Here is an 18,611-nt window from a genome sequence, read left to right on the forward strand (position 1 = left end):
GGGACAACCTCGAGATATGGTTGCTGGTCACAGCGGTTGCGTCACAGACTATAGGCACTGTGCTGTTGTTGTTGCTGTTGACCGTACAAGGCTGCTGATGTTCTTATTTCTTCTTCGTTTTCTCGCCTCTATGTACACGGCACATACCCACAGTGGGGGATTGGCCAGAGTTCAGTGCACGTGTAAATTGAATACATGATCCCGGCTTGATATATTGCCACGTGCCTAGCGCCGCGCGGCCGCCGTGCTTGGTGCCGACGACGACGAAGCAGTTGTTGGCTCGAGAGGCGCGCTGGTGCTAGACTCATTCCAGTTCTCCTCTTCTTCGGGGCAAGCGTCAAGGGATATAGTGTGCGATTCTATTCATGATTACATAATTTCAACGGGTAGATTCCTATGCTAGGTACGATTTCATTACCTTTTCTTTTCCATTTTTTTTTCCAAATCCTAGTTAAACATCCATATTTATCTGAATACTCCAGTCCTTGAACATATATATTTACAATCTAAAATGCACCCTGGCCCATCCCCGGCCGTAGGTATGTGCCATTCTGTCTGAGGTCATCATCATCATCATCATCGAAACTAGAAGCTGACCTTATTCTCGGGTCCTCGTCTACGTGTACCTTCACGGCTCGCTGTGGCTTGAGTCGTGACACTGGTAGAGGTGCCATCGATTATTCCTTCTCCTGCGGACGACCCAACGTGGCCGCCTCTCGTGACCACTCCTGTTCATCGTGCAAGCCGGCAGCTCCGAGGCTTGCCCCCCGAGGCCTTCCTTCTTGATGAAGAGCCCCTAGCTATGGCAACGACACCACCCGCCCGTATCACGACTAAATGCGGAACGTCTACTTCAGCCTTGAAGACGCTGCTCGGACGTGGTTCGAGAACCGCGAGGCCACATTCTATACGTGGCCGGCCTTTCGAAGCCAGCTGCTCGGTACGTACGCCAACAGTGACCGCCGGGAGAACGCGGAGCGTGCCTTGACCTCTCGAGTCCTGTGCCTGCGAACGAAGAGGTCGCAATGTACGTTGAAGACGTTATGCATCTCTGCCATCGCGCCGACCCGTCCATGAGTAAAGAGAAGAAGGTGCGGCACCTGATGCGCGGGGTCAAATACCAGCTTTTTTCCGACCTCGTGCGGAACCCGCCCACCACTGTCGCAGCGTTTCTGGCTAAAGATGCAGAAAGTACGCTCGGCTACTGAATTCCTACTCCTCACTACGGCCGACTGATCGCACCGACTACAATCCCGGGGCAAACCTGAGCTCTCTTCGCGACCTCATTCGCACCGTAGTTAGCGAGCAGCTGCAGCAACTTCACGGGACATTTGCCCCTGGGTTTGGCTTCTCTGCCCAGCGTCATCCGTGAAGTGGTCCAAAACGCACTTACGCCACCGACAAGTGCAGTCGTTCAACCGCCGCCCCAGGGCCTCAGCCAGCCGATGACTAACGCTGAAGTCACACGCCACCCAGCCCTGCTTGCTTTGCCTTACAATCCACCTGAGGTCGCTGTGCACGCTGCGGAACATTGAGGGGTTTTATGCGGAACTAACAGCCTTATGCGGAACCGCTGCCCCTCTGGGCAGATCGGCGCCAGGCGCCCCGGAAGACTGATCTCTGGCGCGCGGCAGATAACCTACCTCTATGCTACCACTGTGGCGAGGCAGGCCACCTCTACCGGCGGTGCCCTTCAATTCGCGGTGACATGCCGAGCGACGCCGTCGCGCGACGGGCTGAGGGCTTCAAAGCATTGCCGCTCATCGCTGTCGCTCAGTTTCTGGATTTTTAGAAAATTTCGCGTGTCGCCCGGAAGTGGCTCACGAGGCAGCCAATCGCAGGAGGCTTTAGGGTGCTCATCTTCCGTTCTCGCTTTTTTTTTTGTTTGTTTTTGCGTATAAAGTTTGTTTTCCTAGCCCGGTTTGGGCGAAGCACCTGGTGCCTGCACGAGCTCACTTCACTGATCCGTGTATATATGAGTGCATCGAGACAATTCGGTAAAAGCGTGGAAGGGTAGTAAAAGAAAAACAGAAAGAGGCTAGTGTGGCTAGATATTGGTAATTTCCGAAAGGAGCAGGAGAAAGTCACTGCTTGCAATGCAAGTCGGCATCGCTGTGTAGTAGCGCACCGCTGCGCTGAGACCCTTTAAAATGCGATGCGTTACAAGAAATTTCATCAGTGTTTTATCGTACTTCGATAAAGACCTTGAGACCCCCCTGACTTAAGCCCTGAGCCCACCGCGCAAACTAAGCTGCAAATACGAGACGGGCAGCAGCTGCAGTACGCGCGTGCGTTCATCGTTGCGCCGTTGGGTGATACTCGAAGATTGTATAAACGCGCTATGGACTAAGATTGCACCCTATGCAATACCTATTCCATTTGTTGCTACTGAAACGTGGTTTAGTATGTAAAGGGCAATTATTAAAGCGGGCCAGCTCGTGCGCTTTTCGCACTCGGGGGCCGATTGGTTGCACGACTTTTATTTCCATCGGAAATGGGCGTCCTCTTCCCCGCCCCCGGCACGCGTGCCGGGGTGGTGGTGGTATAAACTTTATTCATTGAAGGCCAAAAAATTAAAAAAGTAAAATTATGTTGCCGCCGTTCCGTGGGTGGCCTTCCGGCTGCTGGTCGTGGCCTCCAGGTCACGCCTGGCGGCGACTTCCGCTGCCCAGGTCGTAAGCCGCTGTTGAGTATGCGGCTCCGAGCTGGCCAAAGCAGCCTCCCACAGCTGCGGGCTGTTTATTTGCCAGGAGACGGGGGGGAAAGCAAATTTAATGTCATTCGTATCGAATGACATTAGCATCTAATGTCATTATTCCCATGCTACACGAGAAAATTTAATGTCATTAGGTTCGAATGACATTCTTCATCGAATGAGTTTGGGGAACTCATTCGCATTCGATCGCGAACCGAATGTGTACTCTTGACGCCAGATACGCAGCAGAAACAAGTAACGCAACAACATATTCTGCGCACATTGAAATTTAAAAATTATATTTCTAAAGTTTTGTTTTAAAACCTGTTAATTTAGGTGTAAAATTATTAGCACTGCAGACTCGCGGAACGGCATTACTCTCGGTCACAGCAGTGGTCCAGTAATGGCAGCGACTCACGATCATTTTGGGCTCTGTGTTCCTTGGTAACCGCATCTCCCCGTATGTTTATCTCGGAACTATGTAAAGTTTTGACTGAGCGCCTCACAGTTTGGACGCCAATTGCATGCTCTACGTGTCTCCGTGCGTCTCCGCACTGTGTATCCCATAGAGTTCCTTACACTAACTAGAGGGAAAGCTGAGGGCGCTGCACTTCAGCCACCATGGGCGCGCTAAGAATCATGGGCCGGTGTGCTACTTGTTGCGGGACAGTCGGTTTTTCTCGGGTACGTGGAGTGGCGTTACTGCGATGTTTCTTTTTCGTCATCATCATCATTTGAAGGTGCGTACATAGACCGCGAAAGCCATAGTAGCGAAGGCTCAAAAGCAGACGTCGCCAATAAATGGTTTTTGTTTTCCAAAATGCCACTAAAAACTTTCTTAAGTGATTGCCCAACCATAAATATTTTCATAACGTTTTTTTATTTCAAAGTTTGCCTATTAAGTGCGAAATATTGGTATTTGTGCTGCTCAAAACTAAGCCAATAGGAGAAAGAGCCATCGCTTATATTGGATAAATATCACACTGACATGCTCTTTCTCTCTCTCTTTACAATTTATAGTCACAATATTCAATCTTAGGGCATTATTTACGGTAGAACAACGTTTATCTTTGCATTAGTTTTGGCCAAAAGTTGTAGTTCTGCACTCGGTAGCTCACCGGCCCATGATGCTTTGAGCGCCCATGGTGGCTGAACTGGCCGTCTGGAAACTCCATGTAAACGCCCATAGACGGCAGCACAGCTTTCCCTCTAGGTAAGAGTAAGAAACTCTATGGTGTATCCGCGCTCCTCTGTGTTCAGCCATATTGTTTGTTTACATATTTCGGATTTCTGGGTGACTCGATACTTGGCTTGGATTTTTATGGCTAAAGTACTACAGCACAGCCAAAAGTAATGTTTTTCGCTTGAATTATCGTACAGATATGTTTTGATCAGCTTTAAAATGTTACACAGTGATTTCAAACGCCTTTTATGCGCACTGATGCTCCTTAAGTGCAGCATTTTTTGTAGCTGATCGTAATTGCTACCATTTGCGAATGACATTATATTTTACCGTGTAGCACCGAAAGAAACCGAATGACATTCGATTCGAATGACATTAAATCTGCTCGTGTGACAGAGGTATAAAGAATGTGAGCATAGTCTGCTCGGGGAGAGCTGCAAAGCGTGCATTGGGGCGAGAAGGCACCGGGGTGAATAAGGGCAAGGCGTGCAGGGGAGAGGAAAGTGTGGGCCTGTAAATGGCGCCACGTATTCTGTTCGATTTTAGATAGGGACTTGTGAGGGGGAGGGAGGGATAATCGGGAGTTGCGGTAGTGGAGGGTGATGTCATGGAAGGTGAGGAGGGAGTCACGCGTGTCCATCCCGGGGTGGAGGGGGCCAGCTCGGTCGGTCATTTCGCGAGCGATAGAATTTGCCGCCTCATTTCCAGGGTGCCCCGCGTGAGCCGGAACCCAAAATAGTTGGATAGATCGGGAAGGGGGGAGGAGTGCTTAAGGATATTGAGCGCAGAGGAAGAGATTCTACCCTTTGCAAAGTTGCGGACTGCGGTCTTAGAGTCGCTAAATATGAAAAGGGCTGGTGTGCTGGCAATGGTGAGGGCGATGGCTGCTTCCTCTGCGGCAGTGGAAGTGAGAGCATGGATAGTGGCGACGGAGAGGGGGGCTCGTGTATTAGAGACAGTGGCCAGGGCATAGGTGGGATGCGAGAGGTAGGGTGCCGCATCAACATACACGGCGTCAGACCGTGTACCGTACTGGCACCAGAGGGTGGAGGCGCGGGCAGATCGGCGAGCGGCATGATGCTCAGGGTGCATGTTCTTGGGAAGGGGTTTGACAGTGAGCATGGAGAAGAGGGAGCTGGGCAAGGGATGGGTGACAGAGATAGGGGAGACAGGGGTCAAGCGAAGGGAAGTAAGAAGGGCTCTGCCAGGGGTGGTGCGAGATAAACGATCGAGTTGTGCCACGCGATGGGCATCCACAAGTTCTGAAAGAGTATTGTGGACGCCCATCGCCAGTAGATGAGAAGTGGGGGTGGAAGTAAGAAGCCCGAGAGCCGACTTATAGGTTTGGCGGATGAGACAGTTTACCTTGTCTTCCTCGGTACGAGACAGAAAGAGGTAGGGGAGGGAGTAGACAAGGCGGCTTAGCACAAAGGGCTGAACAAGACGACGGAGGTCGTGCTCGCGCATGCCGTAGTGTCGGTTAGCGACCCGTCGGATCAGCCGTACCGTCTGCTGGACGGTGGTAGTAAGGCGGGAAAGGACAGTAGTGTGTTTGCCATTGGATTGGAGAAAGAGACCGAGAATACGGATGCAAGAGACAGAAGGGATGGGATGTCCGTCGATAGTGACGTTAAGGTTAGGAGATGAGGTTGGAGCTATGCCTCGAGCCAGGAGAAGCAGGAGCTCCGACTTGGACGGGGAACAAGCTAGCCCGACCGTGCGAGCGTAATCGGCGACCGTTTTAGCGCCCGCCTGGAGAGCGGCTTCCATCTCACCAAGATTGCCGGTAGTCACCCAGAGGGTGATATCATCAGCGTAGAAAGCATGGGAGAGGTTAGGAATGCTAGCTAGAGCACGTGCCATCGGAAAAAGGGTGATGTTGAAGAGAAGGGGAGAGAGAACAGAACCCTGGGGGGTACCTCGATTTCCAAGAGGGAAAGCAGGAGAGGAGAGGGTGCCGAATGAGATCTCAGCCGTGCGATGGGCAAGAAAAGCCTTGATGTAACTATGGATTCGGGAGCCTACGTTAAGGGTAGAAAGGGCGTCTAGGATGGCGGCATGGAAGACATTATCAAATGCTTTTGTCAAGTCCAGTGCCATGATCGCGCGAGTGCGCTTGGCGTGAAGAGGGTGAAGGACCTCTTCGGAGAGCTGGAGCATGACATCCTGTGTAGAGAGGGATGGGCGAAAGCCGAACATCGAATCGGGGAAGAGATGGTTGTCCTCGAGGAAGCTCTGTAAGCGGTCTAGAACGACGTGCTCAAAGAGCTTACCGAGACAAGAGGTGAGGGAAATAGGACGGAGATTTTGAATGTCTATGGGTTTGCCGGGCTTGGGGATGAAGGTCACCTTAGCGTGGGTCCACTCAGAAGGCAGGGTGCCTTCGTGCCAATGTTTGTTAAAGAGGTCCGTAATGGCCTCTATGGATGATGTGTCCAGGTTACGGAGGGCCTTTTTAGAAATTTGGTGTGCTCCTGGTGCGGAAGTGGTGCGGAAGTGGTGCGGAGCTTATGTAGCGCCGCACAAACCTCCCCCAAAGTGATATCTGCGTCAAGCGCAGAATTAATGGTGCCGATGTAAGAAGGGAGGGGGAACGGAGGGGAAGTGCAGAGATGGCGATCTCGGAGTGCAAGAAGGAAATCGGAATCGGATAGCGGTGAGGATTGCAGGAGGCGCGTCACATCCCTGCGTTGCGTGGCCTTGACATGCGACGGGTCAAGGAGGGCACGTAGGAGCGCCCACGTATCCCTCAGCCCGAAGTTACCGGCCATGCGGTCGCATGTCTGGCCCCACTGCTGCCTGGTGAGGTATGAGCAGTGCTCCTCAATTTCCATACCCAGGCGGGCAAGGCGGAGGCGTAGTGAGCGATTGTGTTTTTGTGAAAGCCAGCGGCGGTGCAGGGAATGATGCGCCTCCCATAGGTGAAGGAGGCGGCTGTCAGCCGTGGCGGAGTGAGGAGGGGTAGGGACGGTAGAGGTGGCGGATGAAACATCTTTGAGCAAGGTGGCAGTCCATTGAGAAAGGTCTGAGATGGAGGTGGGGGCATGTTGCCGTGAGTGGCGGAACCGATCCCAATCGACTACCTGGCTCAGACGCTGGCGGGAGGATAGGCTAGGAAGAGAGAAAGAGATGGGCAGGATATAGTGGTCGCTGCCGAGAAAGACCCAGGTGTTCGTCCACGCTGCATCCACGACGTTTTTGCAGATGGAAAGGTCCGGATTAGTGTTGCTTTGGACGCTGGAGCCGATGCGGGTTGGGTCAGAAAAATCATTAAGGACGGATAACTGTTCGTTCTGGATGAATGTCCACAGCGCGAGACCTTTCCTACTATTCCCGGGATAACCCCGGCTGACGTGATGTGCATTGAAATCCCCAAGAATGAGGAGCGCGTTGCGATGTGCGCGAGAAAGGGCTTTGCGTAGAAGGAGGAGGAGAGGAGCTGAAGGTGTGCGAGGAGGGCTGTAGACATTAAGAACAAAGAGACTGGCATCATGTCGCCGCCGGGGGAAGAGTTCTAGGAAAAGGTGCGTGCACTCTGGAACGTCGAGAGGATGCTCTATCACCGTGTAGTTGCGGTGAACCAGAGTGGCAATGTTCGGAGGGGATGAGGAAGAAGGATGGAAAGCAGTGAAGTCGCGCAGCTTAACTGGGGAGAAAGTTTCTTGGAGGGCGATTAAAGCGGGGAGCTCGGAGGGAGGGATGTTCTGGAGGTGGAGCTGCAGCGCGTTCCGCTTTCCGCGGAAACCACGGCAGTTCCACTACCAGAAATTAAGGCGTGAGGGGTGTCTGGCCATCACGAGGCCTGGGTGCCCCTGCTGGTGCAGGGAGATTGGGAGATGAGGAGGAGGGGAGGAGGGATGACACCATTAGGGTCGTCTGGGCAAGTTCGGCTTCGTGGGCACTCTGGCGGGCCTCAATTCTGGCTACGCGTTCGTTAATTTGTTCCATCCATTTCTGCGTGTCGGTACGCAGCGTAGAAATTGCGGCCATGAGGCGTTGCTCATGGGCATCAAGAAACGAGGCTGTGTGGTGGATGACGGCCTCCACCTCCGGGATGGATGTGGGCTGGTTGGTGGATCGCCTCTTTTGTGGAGGGGTGCGGGAAGGGGAGGTGGCGCGGGAGGAAGCATTGGAGGAGATGGACATGGGGGCGGGTAGGGGCGGCTGGGGCTTTTGAGTGACAGGTGGTGGGGGCATTGTGGAGAAGGGCTGGGGAGTTGGGGGTGCCCCAACAACGCCTGCAGCTGTTGTTTTAGCAGGGTAATCTCCCTGTTTTGGGCAGCGACTTGAGCTTTGAGATCTTCTTTTTCGGGGTCGGGGGTGGGAGGCTGCAAAGGCCGGCTCACCTGGGAAGAAGTCGATGAGGTGTCTTGACTCGGCAGTGGCGGAAAAGAGACGGAGCGGCGGCGGGGGCTGCGTTCTTGGCGGGTCCGGGAGTTGGACCGCTGGCTGGGTCTAGATGGGCGGGAGTCTTCGGTGGAAGGTTTTGATTGCGGTGGGGTGGATGACGTTGACTTAAGGCTGGAGTTGGTTGGAGAGGGACCGGTCCGCGCGTAGCGAAGTCCACACGGGCGGGATCCCGTGACATGTGTGCCTTGGCACAAGATGCATTTAGGTGTGCAGTCGGGGGGCTCCCGAATCTCGTGCACGGCTCCGCAGCGAGTGCAGCGTCCGGATCTGGGCTGGGTGCATACGTCGGAGCGATGGCCGTAGCTCCAACAATTGGTGCAGGCTTCGGCCTTGCGGCGGAAAGGGTGGCAGATAAAAAGGCCGCAGTTGAATATCACGGTGCGGGGTAGTTCTTTTGTGCCGACGAAGGTGATCAGGATGGACCGCGTACGCCCCATCTGTCTTGCATCGGCAATGGCGTAGGTATTGCTGGGGTTCTTAGCTTGAATTTCTGCTATGATCTCCTCTTGGCTCTGTTGGTCCACGGCGTTGTAGATTACACCGCGGAGAGCGTTGTCATGAGCGGCAACGTAAGAGCGCAGGGGGTACGAATTGGTTGCGAGACGCAGCTCAGAGGTTTGGACATATAACCGGGTGCGTTGGTCTGAGGGTGAACTAACAGTGAATGAGTTGTTGTATGGGTTGATACGTACGCGATCCTTGGCACGGGCGGTGGCATAGTCAACTTTGGCGATGGCACAAAGTGAGGTCAGGAGGGCCCCATTGGTAGTGCTGCGGAGGTCGAGGCCGCCGCCGGGGCGGAACACGATCTTGTAGTCTTCTTGTGGAAGTCGAGGTAGAGGGACATGGTGACGTAATCTGGGAGTCTTCAGTGATGGCGGGGGCGCTATGGCGGACCTGAGGGGGTCGCTTTGAGGAGTAGCGTCTCCTCTAGGGTAGGCCGAACGCTGGCCCTTAACAATTCGGGTCCAGCGGGGGTCGTCGTCAAATTCTTCTGGAGTGATGGGCGTACCGTCGACTTGGTTCTCCATGTCGACGTCTTTGAGGCTACAGCAGCTGCGGCGATGGCTCAGCGGCCGCAGGGGTGGCGTGAGACGCAGCTCTGCCCTGCGGACAAAGCGGTGCCACGCCGAGCGTTAGGCTTAGCTCGGCTGCTTCGTGGCGGGTCGAAGATGAGGTCCTAGTCAACCGGCGGTTGGTCGGATGAAGGCAAATAAGGTGTCAGGTGAATCCTTACACCTTCACGGGCTTGCTCGCAAAAATGGGTGAGTATGCGAGGCGAAATATGAAATCCACGCCCTGAAAAATACGGATCCCATGCGAGGTACGTTCGCACGCGTTCTGAGCTCGGAGTGTCATTCCGGGGAAGACGGGGAGTCGTGCGCCCACGGATTAGAGACTGGCAGGTAGCTCTTGGCTTGTTGCGGCCTCTTCCGCCAGATGGACTGTGCGGTGCTGGATCGCAGGGTCCGCGCTTCGCAGCAGGGTATCCCAGGCTACTCTACTTGTAATATTTTGTCCTATCCCTGGAGAATGTGGGCATTCCTAAATTATGTGGTCGAGGGTCCCTCTCGCCCCACAGTGGTTGCACAGATAATTGGCCCTAAGGTCTGGTAGCGCGTGAAACGCCCAGACCGGGTTCATGAACGTATTAGTTTGTAGCCGCCTCCACGTGACAGCTTCTCTGTTATATAGGCTAACATCTGGCGAGGGTACCAGTCTACGTCCCAATTTATAATGGTCGATGATTTCCCCGTAATTTTACAGACGCTCGTCGTATGCCCAGTGTTGGGAGGGGGGGGGGGGGCACGACGGCTGTCCAAATTAACAGAATTTTCTTATTCATCATTCTTTGGGTGAGGATTTTGGTCGCCTCCGGCGATATCCTCTCCTTTCCAAAATTTTGAATGGCAGTTTTGCTGTCGCTGATTATCAACCTGACTTCCGTTCCTACACAAGCTAGCGCTATCGCAACTTCCTCCGCAGTCTCTACGTTGCGGCCTCTGATAGCTGCCGCGGATACCAGCGCCCCTCGGCCATCGACTACCGAAGCTACTGCCGCGCCATATTCTGCCACTTGCCGCATCAACGTAGACTACTTCCTTCGCTCCCATGTTCTTGAACCGTCGCTCTAGAGCTTCGGCTCGCTTGGCCCTTCTTTCGACATTAAATTCTGGATGCATGTTTTTTTTTAAAAAAAAGGGGGGGGGGGGACTACCAAGGCGTTCCTGCTTTCCCTACTAATTGTGACTTTTTTTTTGAACTCCTCTGTTTAGGCTAAGGCCTACTTTTACAAGGATTACCCTTCGCGTCTCGGTCGTGCTTAGTCTCTTTAATTGGGTGACTCGCACTGCCTCCGCCACTTCTGCCCGCGTGTTATGCACCCCGAGTTCGAGCATTCGTTAGCTCGAAGTACCCATAGGCAGTCTTAACGCCTTCTTAACGCATCTTCGGATCAGGTAGTCTAATTTCTCCTTTTCGCCGGCCTTGATGTCCAGGTAGGGCGTGGCGTAACTGATTAGTTTTAGTAAATTTCACTCCTTGAGACCTCTTCCTTTAGTGGCGACCCTCCTCAAAAGCCCGAGGGTTTGCATCGCGTAACTTTCTAAATTTTCAGGACCTCTCCGTTTGGGCCGATTTCCGACTCGCGTACTCACGTACTCGACAGCTTCTTTCGCAGGACTTAAAGTCAGGGGGGTCTAGGGGGGTCTCAAATCCCCCAATAGTACTTAAGAGGGGTCTGGGACTGGCACCCCCCGCACACGAAGATATATGGACTGCATGAATACGAAGCAAGCTATCATATTTTAATCCTGTGATTGGTTGTTAGAACATTTCTCTGTTGTTTTGGCAACAATAACTATTAACATGCCTTCTATGGCCCATGATGGAGGAAAATAATTTCTCCCATTTGTATCAAACGATGCACAAAGCAGGCCACCATCTGCTTTTTCTCTCTCCCTCTATTTCCATTTCCACCTGTGCCGGAATCAGTAGCCCGCCGGAGTGGTGCAGTGGTAAGACGCCCGACTACTGTGCCGGAGTACCCGGGTTCGAACCCGACCTCGGCTGCTGCGTTTCGATGGAGGCGAAACAAAGAGGCGTCTTGTGCTGTGCGATGTCAGCGCACGTTAAAGATCCCCAGGTGGTCGAAATTACTCCGTAGCCCTCCACTACGGCTCCTCTTTCTCTCTTTCCACTTTCACTCCCATCTTCCTCCCTTCCCTTACGGCGCGGTTGCGGTGTCCACAGAAATCAAGTGAGACAGTTACCGCGCCTTTCCCTTCCCATGAATAAATCAGAATCAATAGAGAACCCCCCCCCCCCCCCTCCAATGGAGCCAGACTTCAAGCACTGGTCACTGGTCTTTCATAAAGTCGTCTTTTTTTTGGGAATTTCTGATTGCTCGAACGCGTACAGTAAGTGTTCAAGCAGCTTTATATTGTTCGAATAATCAATAACATTTTAATCGAGCTTTCAAGTGACCTGAATGAACACGCACGCCTGGCATACCAAGCATGACGTCATCGTTTGCTTGGAGGGCGGACCGGCGGACCGGCAGACCCGCTGGTGGTATTAAAGTTTTCATTCATTCATTCATTCCGCTGGTGGTCGTTTTCTTGTAAAAACTGCCATTTGCGTTCATTTCTGCCATTTTTAAGTGTGATCGTTTTATTCAGCGGACAAAAACTGTAAAATGCCGCACAGAACTCATTTTTTGCGAAAAACGTTTCAGCTTACCTTTAACAAGCCTTTTAAATGTGGCGCCACATATGTGCGGTGCTCTGCAGCGTTTCACATGCCTTGAATATTATTTTAAATTAGGTTTACCATCACTAAACTATAACTTTCCGCTACCATCACTAATGGATCAAAACTGGCTTAAAGAGAACCGAGATTCTTTCATATGCAATCCAATCCAATCCAGACAGGTGTGCGAAAATGGCAGGCGCTCGAGTTGCTGCAAAATTTGGTAGTCACCTAAAAGAATTGCGGTTGCACCTCTGCCAGAAGTCACCCGATAGTGCTGGCGTTAGGTAATACTTCTTCTTTGTGTAGCATCTCGTGCAATAATGACTGCTTGATGTAGTTTGACCGGTCAACTAAACACGCTGTACCTCTCTGTGATCTGTTCGCGTTTGGGTGATATGTTCTTTCCTTTATTATTGGTCCTCTTCAGGTGTAATGCACTTAAATAGCATTTATTTACGGCGTGTATATTCAGGAGTTGTCGAGTTCGCTATGGTTCGACGTGACAGAGTACTATGACAGAAACAAGGGCATGCGATCGAGAAAACTGCTCTAGTTAATCGATTATTTTAACTCTAATTCCTGCTGGCACCTGTCGGAACAGGGTAACTTCCCATACTTTTGAAGATTGCGGTCACCGCCAGTCCTTTTTACTATCTCATTGTAGTCTATTCAGTTCCGATTGATGCTTTGTGTGCAGGGAGTTTATAACGAAGAACTACCGCGGCGTTAAAAACAGCAACCCAGCACTGCCTATCCTGATACGGGAATGCAGCGGGGTACAACCCAGAGTTTACGCCAGATATGGTAAGCGGAAGAAAAAAACATTAGAGAATATACACTACTTAGACCTTGAGCGACCTTCGCCCAATGAATGCGTCGCGGCTTCGTGATACATTTAAGCTTCCCTCGTCTGTGTTCATTTTACTGCTTCAGTTTTTCTTTTATTCATTATATTCTTACACGTCTTGATCCTTTTTCTGACTACGATAATCATTCTCCTCTGCTTACACATGCACATGAATTGAACCAGCGTCAAAAGCGAGCCTTGTACACTATATGCAATGCTGCAATTATAAAGGCCTGTACCATTCTCGGCACTAGTTAAAAACAGCAACCCAGTACTGCCTATCCTGATACGAGAATGCAGCGGGGTAAAACCCAGAGTTTACGACCGATATGGTAAGCTGAAGAAAAAATAAACACTAGAGTGATGTACAAAACTTAAGACCTTGAGCGACCTTCGCCCAATGAAAGTCTCAACTTCGATGTACATTTAAGCTTCCCTTGTCTGTGTTGATTTTACTGCTTCGGTTTTTCTTTTATTCGTTATATTCTGATCACATCTTGATCCTTTTGTGACAACGATAACCATACTCCTCTGCTTACACATGCACATGGATTGAAACAGCGTCAAAAGCGAGCCTTGTACACTATATGCAATGCTGCATTCATCTTTGTTACTACAGCCTGCAGCATTCTTGGCATGCAATTTTAACTTGTGTTTGTTTTTCTTTCAGCATTTGGGAAAGAGAGTCATGCTTCACTCTCCGGGCTATCTGCTGACCAAGTTATGGCTACTATAGAACAGATAGCACAGAAGGCCATTTGAGCAGCTCATCAATCATAGAAGCTTAGGTTGCTTTTTGTTTGTTGACATGCCATGGCAACTAGCTTCAGAAACATTGCCCAAGAGAACGGCTTTATTCGCTGAAAATAAAAGCATGTCAGGGTGAACTTTTCGATGTGTTTGCAGTGATCACAATGCATCGCTTCAATGTCTAGTTGCATTTAAAGAGTAATCCGATCCACATCACTAATGAATATGTGTGTTGATACCGACGTTTAATTTTCTGGTTGCCGACACCACCACCATCACCATTATGCTGAGATCGATTTGAGGTGATAAGCATTGATACTAAAAAGATATACACTGGGCACAACCAAAAGAGTGTACTTGAGCATTGCAAGTTTTTGGCATTCTTCCAGGTAATCTGTGAGATATGGCCTTTAAAACAATTTTCACAACCCTTGAATGGTGTATAGGCAGAGGTCCTATCAAAAGTAAGCAGCTGGCACCGCTGTCAAATAAAATTTGTTTGAAGCCAAAATGTAATGGCCAGGACTGATTGTTACACTAAGATTAGCATATTCAGAATTAGGCCACATTTATCTTTTTAAGGATGCATGCAATTAGGGTGACAAAATGAAACTTTTTGGCCATATTGCCTTCCATTTACTTTTCAAAGTGCCCATACGTAGATCACTGTGCACATCACAATACAAGAAGTCATTGAAAACAAGCTGTAGTTAGTGGACTTTTGTGGCACAATGTGGAAAGCAGACTATAGTATTTGGTCTGTGCTACCTAACCATAACAGCATATGGTTTAACCTGGGCAAGAAGAAAACAGGAAAACTTATACCAAGATCTTGGCACATAATAAACAGCCCAAAAGGAAAGAAGATAAAATGTCAAAGTAACTATAAAACACTGCATTACTGTTTTATAACGGTGTGTTTTGACAGCCATGAGGCCATAGCACATCAGTCTTCACTATAATTGTTCATTGCATTGTGTTCACACAAGCACTTGGCCATCTATAGAGAGTGCTGCTCTGAATTAAACATGCCGTGTAATCCCACCTTGCTCATCTGTAGTCGGCATATATACATAATCATTTAGTAATTGTGTAGTAAGCTCCAATACAAACCTTTTAAATAAATCTTGAGAACATAAAGACAAGCAATTATATTTTAATTTTGATGAAGGAAAATATCCACATGCTAGGGCAATTCCATTCATCAAAAACTGCATGTTATACATCCTGGTATAGCTGTGATACCATTAGGTTTATCGTCCAGCTGTTTTTAAAAGCATGGCATAAAGTGTAAAATTTTAGTACTATGCTTTAGATTCTGCCGAATTATAAAGGTCTGGTATAGTTGTAGCACTTGACTGCTGAACCCAAAGTAGTGGGATTGAATCCCAGGAGGCCGCAGCATCTGCTTTTTGATGGAGGCGAGTAGCAACGTACCCATGTACTGTGCATTACCAGTATACATTAAGGATCCTTAGGTGGCTGAAATTCCCGGAGCCCTCCACTATGGCATCCCTCATAGCTCGAGTCACTCAGAGATGTTAAACCCTATAAACTGAACCAAACCAGAAGTCTTGCACGTTGACAGGAAAGACATCTTAGCATAAGCAGGCATGGAAACATGGTGAAAATCCTGTTAAAATGATGGTAGCAAGAGGAAGTCAGCTTAAAATGCAGAGTTGCGGGTAGTGCTGCTAAAAGTAGAAATGTTTGAACCAGACCTACTGCACGGGTTGTTAGACCCTTGAAAGCAGCCAGGTTGTTCTTAAATGTCTTCTTAAATGGTTGTTTCGCATTTGTCGCCTTTGTGAAATTTACCATCAATTTGTTGAGGAATGTATTATGTACTACAATGGCAAGAGCATGTACAAACTAATATATAAATTTGTGAATAATATGAGCGGGAACAAAATTTTTGCACAAAATTGCACTTTTTTTGTGTGTTGCCTTCTCCACTAAATTTGAGAGTGAATTCTAAATATCATACACCAGAGGGAAAAACAAAGAACACAATTACTGAGAAATATATAAATGAATGTTCGAACTTTGTTCCATTTCATTTTGCTTCCAACTGTACCTCTTCTTTTCTGAAGTGCTTATTTTGCATCCTAGAGACATGGGCCACTATGTTTGCTGCCAATTCCTGAAGGGTATCCTGTAACATACCCAACACATTATGCTTCTGACAGGTAAGGATAAAAGTAACCTCTGAAAATGAGAAATTTAGAGCAGTGACAATGTTGTATAGGCCACAGTGCATAACCAAAAAGTAAACCCAGTGGCCTGTGACCTTTTGACAAAAGGCTGTGCATACAGTTACAGAAACGTCTGCAGTAGCCCCAATGTCCTTGCAATACCTGCTGTGTTAAAGAAATGCTGGTGCAGCTTGACGTATGACCTAAGCTGCTTGAAGTAAAGGAAGCTCTGGTCTGTGTAATGTGTGATTATGTGAAATCCTAGTTTCTTAAAACGCATTATAATTCTACGTTCGTCACTCTAACCTATCTTCTCCAGGCACAAATGTGCCTGCTGCTGTCGCTTCTCTACCATACTTCCTATTTTGGCACACTATGATCTGAGCCACTGACAGGACATGAGTGGGTTTTATGTTTCGTGGAATGGTACTTTGCTACACGGGTTGCAGGTATGAATCCTTCTGTGGCTGGGCACAGCACTACACATTAAAGTGCTTTGCCAAAAAAATGTTTAGCATTCTACTCCGAAGAGTTTAAACAATAGTCGAGCGTCTTCATTACACCCAAAATTCCATGAGACCTTTTTTTCCTGCAGCAGCTTGAAAACTTCTGTCAGTTTGGAAAAACTAACATTTTCCCTTCTTACAATTTGCTGAAACTTTAGAAAAACTCCCCTTTTTCCAAAATTTACACCTCAAATTCCTTGAATAAGGGTAAATTCGCCAAATCGAAGATCACTGGTGGAGGCTAGGATAACTGCGTACCTTGTGCAGATGACGGTAGTTGCTTATGTGCCATTGAACTAAACGCAACAAAACAGGTATACCTTGCAGCACATTTTAACGCAGTAGCATTAAAGGTCCTATTTCAAAAAAAACTCTCCTTTATCGGCATTGTGAACAAAATCCTGACTAATCGAGAGGGGTCATGACGTTGCACATAGTGAAGTTGCTAAACGAAATAAGTCTGTGGCCAAGGGGTCGAATTGAACTTCTGACATTTAGGTCGAAGGCTGGACACACTACTTCTACGGCATTGAGGCATGTTCATTCGACACGGTTAAAAAACAGTAGGTATGTGATGACAACAAGCATGTCCATGTCTGCAAAAGTGTGTACCAGGGGCCCCCTAAGCACCCGTAGGGACGATATTCCGTCATACCCTTAAGGTGAGTTACGTTTTCCCATGTTTTCTCACTCTGGTGGCACCTTTCTCTCCACTGCTGCCACCAGGTAAACTCCATGAGTCTTGTGACAGAAGGATCATTTTCAGTGCCACTGATCTCAATCGACACCAGTTAATTTCACAAAGGCCTAGCTCTTAGAAATGACTTAGTAAAGAGCCAACACTTCAGACACTGAATATGCATAAAAGAGCTTCATGGGTGCTACTAAAGATACAAGGCTGCTGCTGTCCTTTAATGTTGGATAGGCTTCAACTATGTTTGGCAGCAACGCTTTTTGGCAATTAAGGGCAAGATACAGGGACCATGGAAGCCTTGTGCAGCTGGACGTACCCAAAAATATTTGCTGTGATAAAAAAAAAAAAGAAAAAGCATTTGTAGTGACTCTCCAACACTGAAAATGTGCAGTTATTTTGGAAATACAGACCAGAAATAATGAGTGGCAGTACGCAATGCTCCAGGAGGAAAGCAGAGTAGTTGATCCCAGCTATTCAAACTCTGAGAGAATCGCGAAGTTCGATTTATCAGTAATCCAATCTATAAAGCATGGTAGTAGGTAAGCTCATGTGTAACCAAGAAGCATGAATACACTGTGCATGCGCTACCGGCACAAACCCTGCTGTGACATGCTGTTGCGTAGCCTCCAGGTATAGTTAATGCACAGCTTGCTGCTGTCATTTGACCTAGTGTATGTATCAAAGCCACAGTGGAAAGTGCTTTATAGCAGATCTAGTTCTATTACCAGCATGTTACAGACAAAATTTCTCAAGTTAAGGCACCTACTTTTACAGCAGCAGAGCAGACCACGTGGGAACCACCGCAAGCCTTTAGTCGAGCAGGTTGGCTTCACCGCACATTAACTGATGCATGGAACACAGTTAACACCAGTGTCACCTAAATCTACATTTCCCGCATCAGGTGCCTTCACAGCGTATCGATATCACTGACTAGTGCTGCCGCAGACGTACAAAGCTGCACTCCCAACACGGGTCAGTGCGCAAAAAGTGGTCGCAGAAGAGCTATTACAAGAAGCACCATATGCAGGGGCTTGGCATGCAGTCAGATATGTGAGATTTTTTTTTTTTACAATAATCCAAATGCAGAAAACAAACTTAGTCGTATTTTGCTTTTATTAAAACATCATCCATAGCTCCCACTTTTGCAAATGTTTTGAGCACAAAAGGCGTCGAATAAAGTCTAGAAACCCTCTGTGCAAATCCTGTATCACATCAAGGATGAGCCAGATCCAGTGGATTTACGAATAAAAATGAGCTAAACCAGCTGAGAAATTATTGTCAGCTTGCAAGTTGGACTGACTGAAGTGAAGGATTCATATCTGCAACCCATGTAGCAAAGTACCATTCCATGAAACATAAAACCCCTTCCTTCACCAGAGCCACTTTCTCATAAAGTGGAAGATATGAAAAGATCAGCGATAACGATTGGATTGTTAGCCCCGCTGTGGATAAAGCAGTGATGTGTGTCTTCTACAGTGAACTTAAAGTGTTTAGTCGGGAAAGTTGGCAGTGGCTTTTTCAATTCAATTTCTATAAGAGCAATAACAGATACACACGAAATGACAATACTAGCCGCTG

At 48.8% G+C, this 18,611-nt stretch overlaps 1 protein-coding gene across 1 annotated transcript; it reads left to right on the forward strand.

Annotated features, from left to right (window-relative positions):
• Positions 1-12,171: 12,171 nt before the first annotated feature.
• On the forward strand, positions 12,172-13,783 carry ND-B8 (NADH dehydrogenase (ubiquinone) B8 subunit). The gene is made up of 3 exons (XM_084594020.1): positions 12,172-12,325; positions 12,739-12,845; positions 13,559-13,783. Exons 1-3 carry the CDS (start codon positions 12,231-12,233, stop codon positions 13,648-13,650), a joined length of 294 nt encoding a protein of 97 aa, XP_084450146.1. The 5' UTR covers positions 12,172-12,230; the 3' UTR covers positions 13,651-13,783.
• Positions 13,784-18,611: the final 4,828 nt, after the last annotated feature.

This window comes from Amblyomma maculatum, chromosome 2, assembly GCF_055883805.1.
Source record: "Amblyomma maculatum isolate TAMU_Amacu chromosome 2, ASM5588380v1, whole genome shotgun sequence".
Classification (NCBI taxonomy): domain Eukaryota; kingdom Metazoa; phylum Arthropoda; class Arachnida; order Ixodida; family Ixodidae; genus Amblyomma; species Amblyomma maculatum.

Excerpts from the sequence above, each read along its gene's own strand:
- ND-B8 (XM_084594020.1), top strand. The coding sequence starts at position 12,231 with ATGGCAGGCGCTCGAGTTGCTGCAAAATTTGGTAGTCACCTAAAAGAA. Across the intron at positions 12,326-12,738 it reads CCCGATAGTGCTGGCGTTAG|GGAGTTTATAACGAAGAACT; the intron begins GTAATACTTCTT and ends CTTTGTGTGCAG. Across the intron at positions 12,846-13,558 it reads CAGAGTTTACGCCAGATATG|CATTTGGGAAAGAGAGTCAT; the intron begins GTAAGCGGAAGA and ends TTTTTCTTTCAG.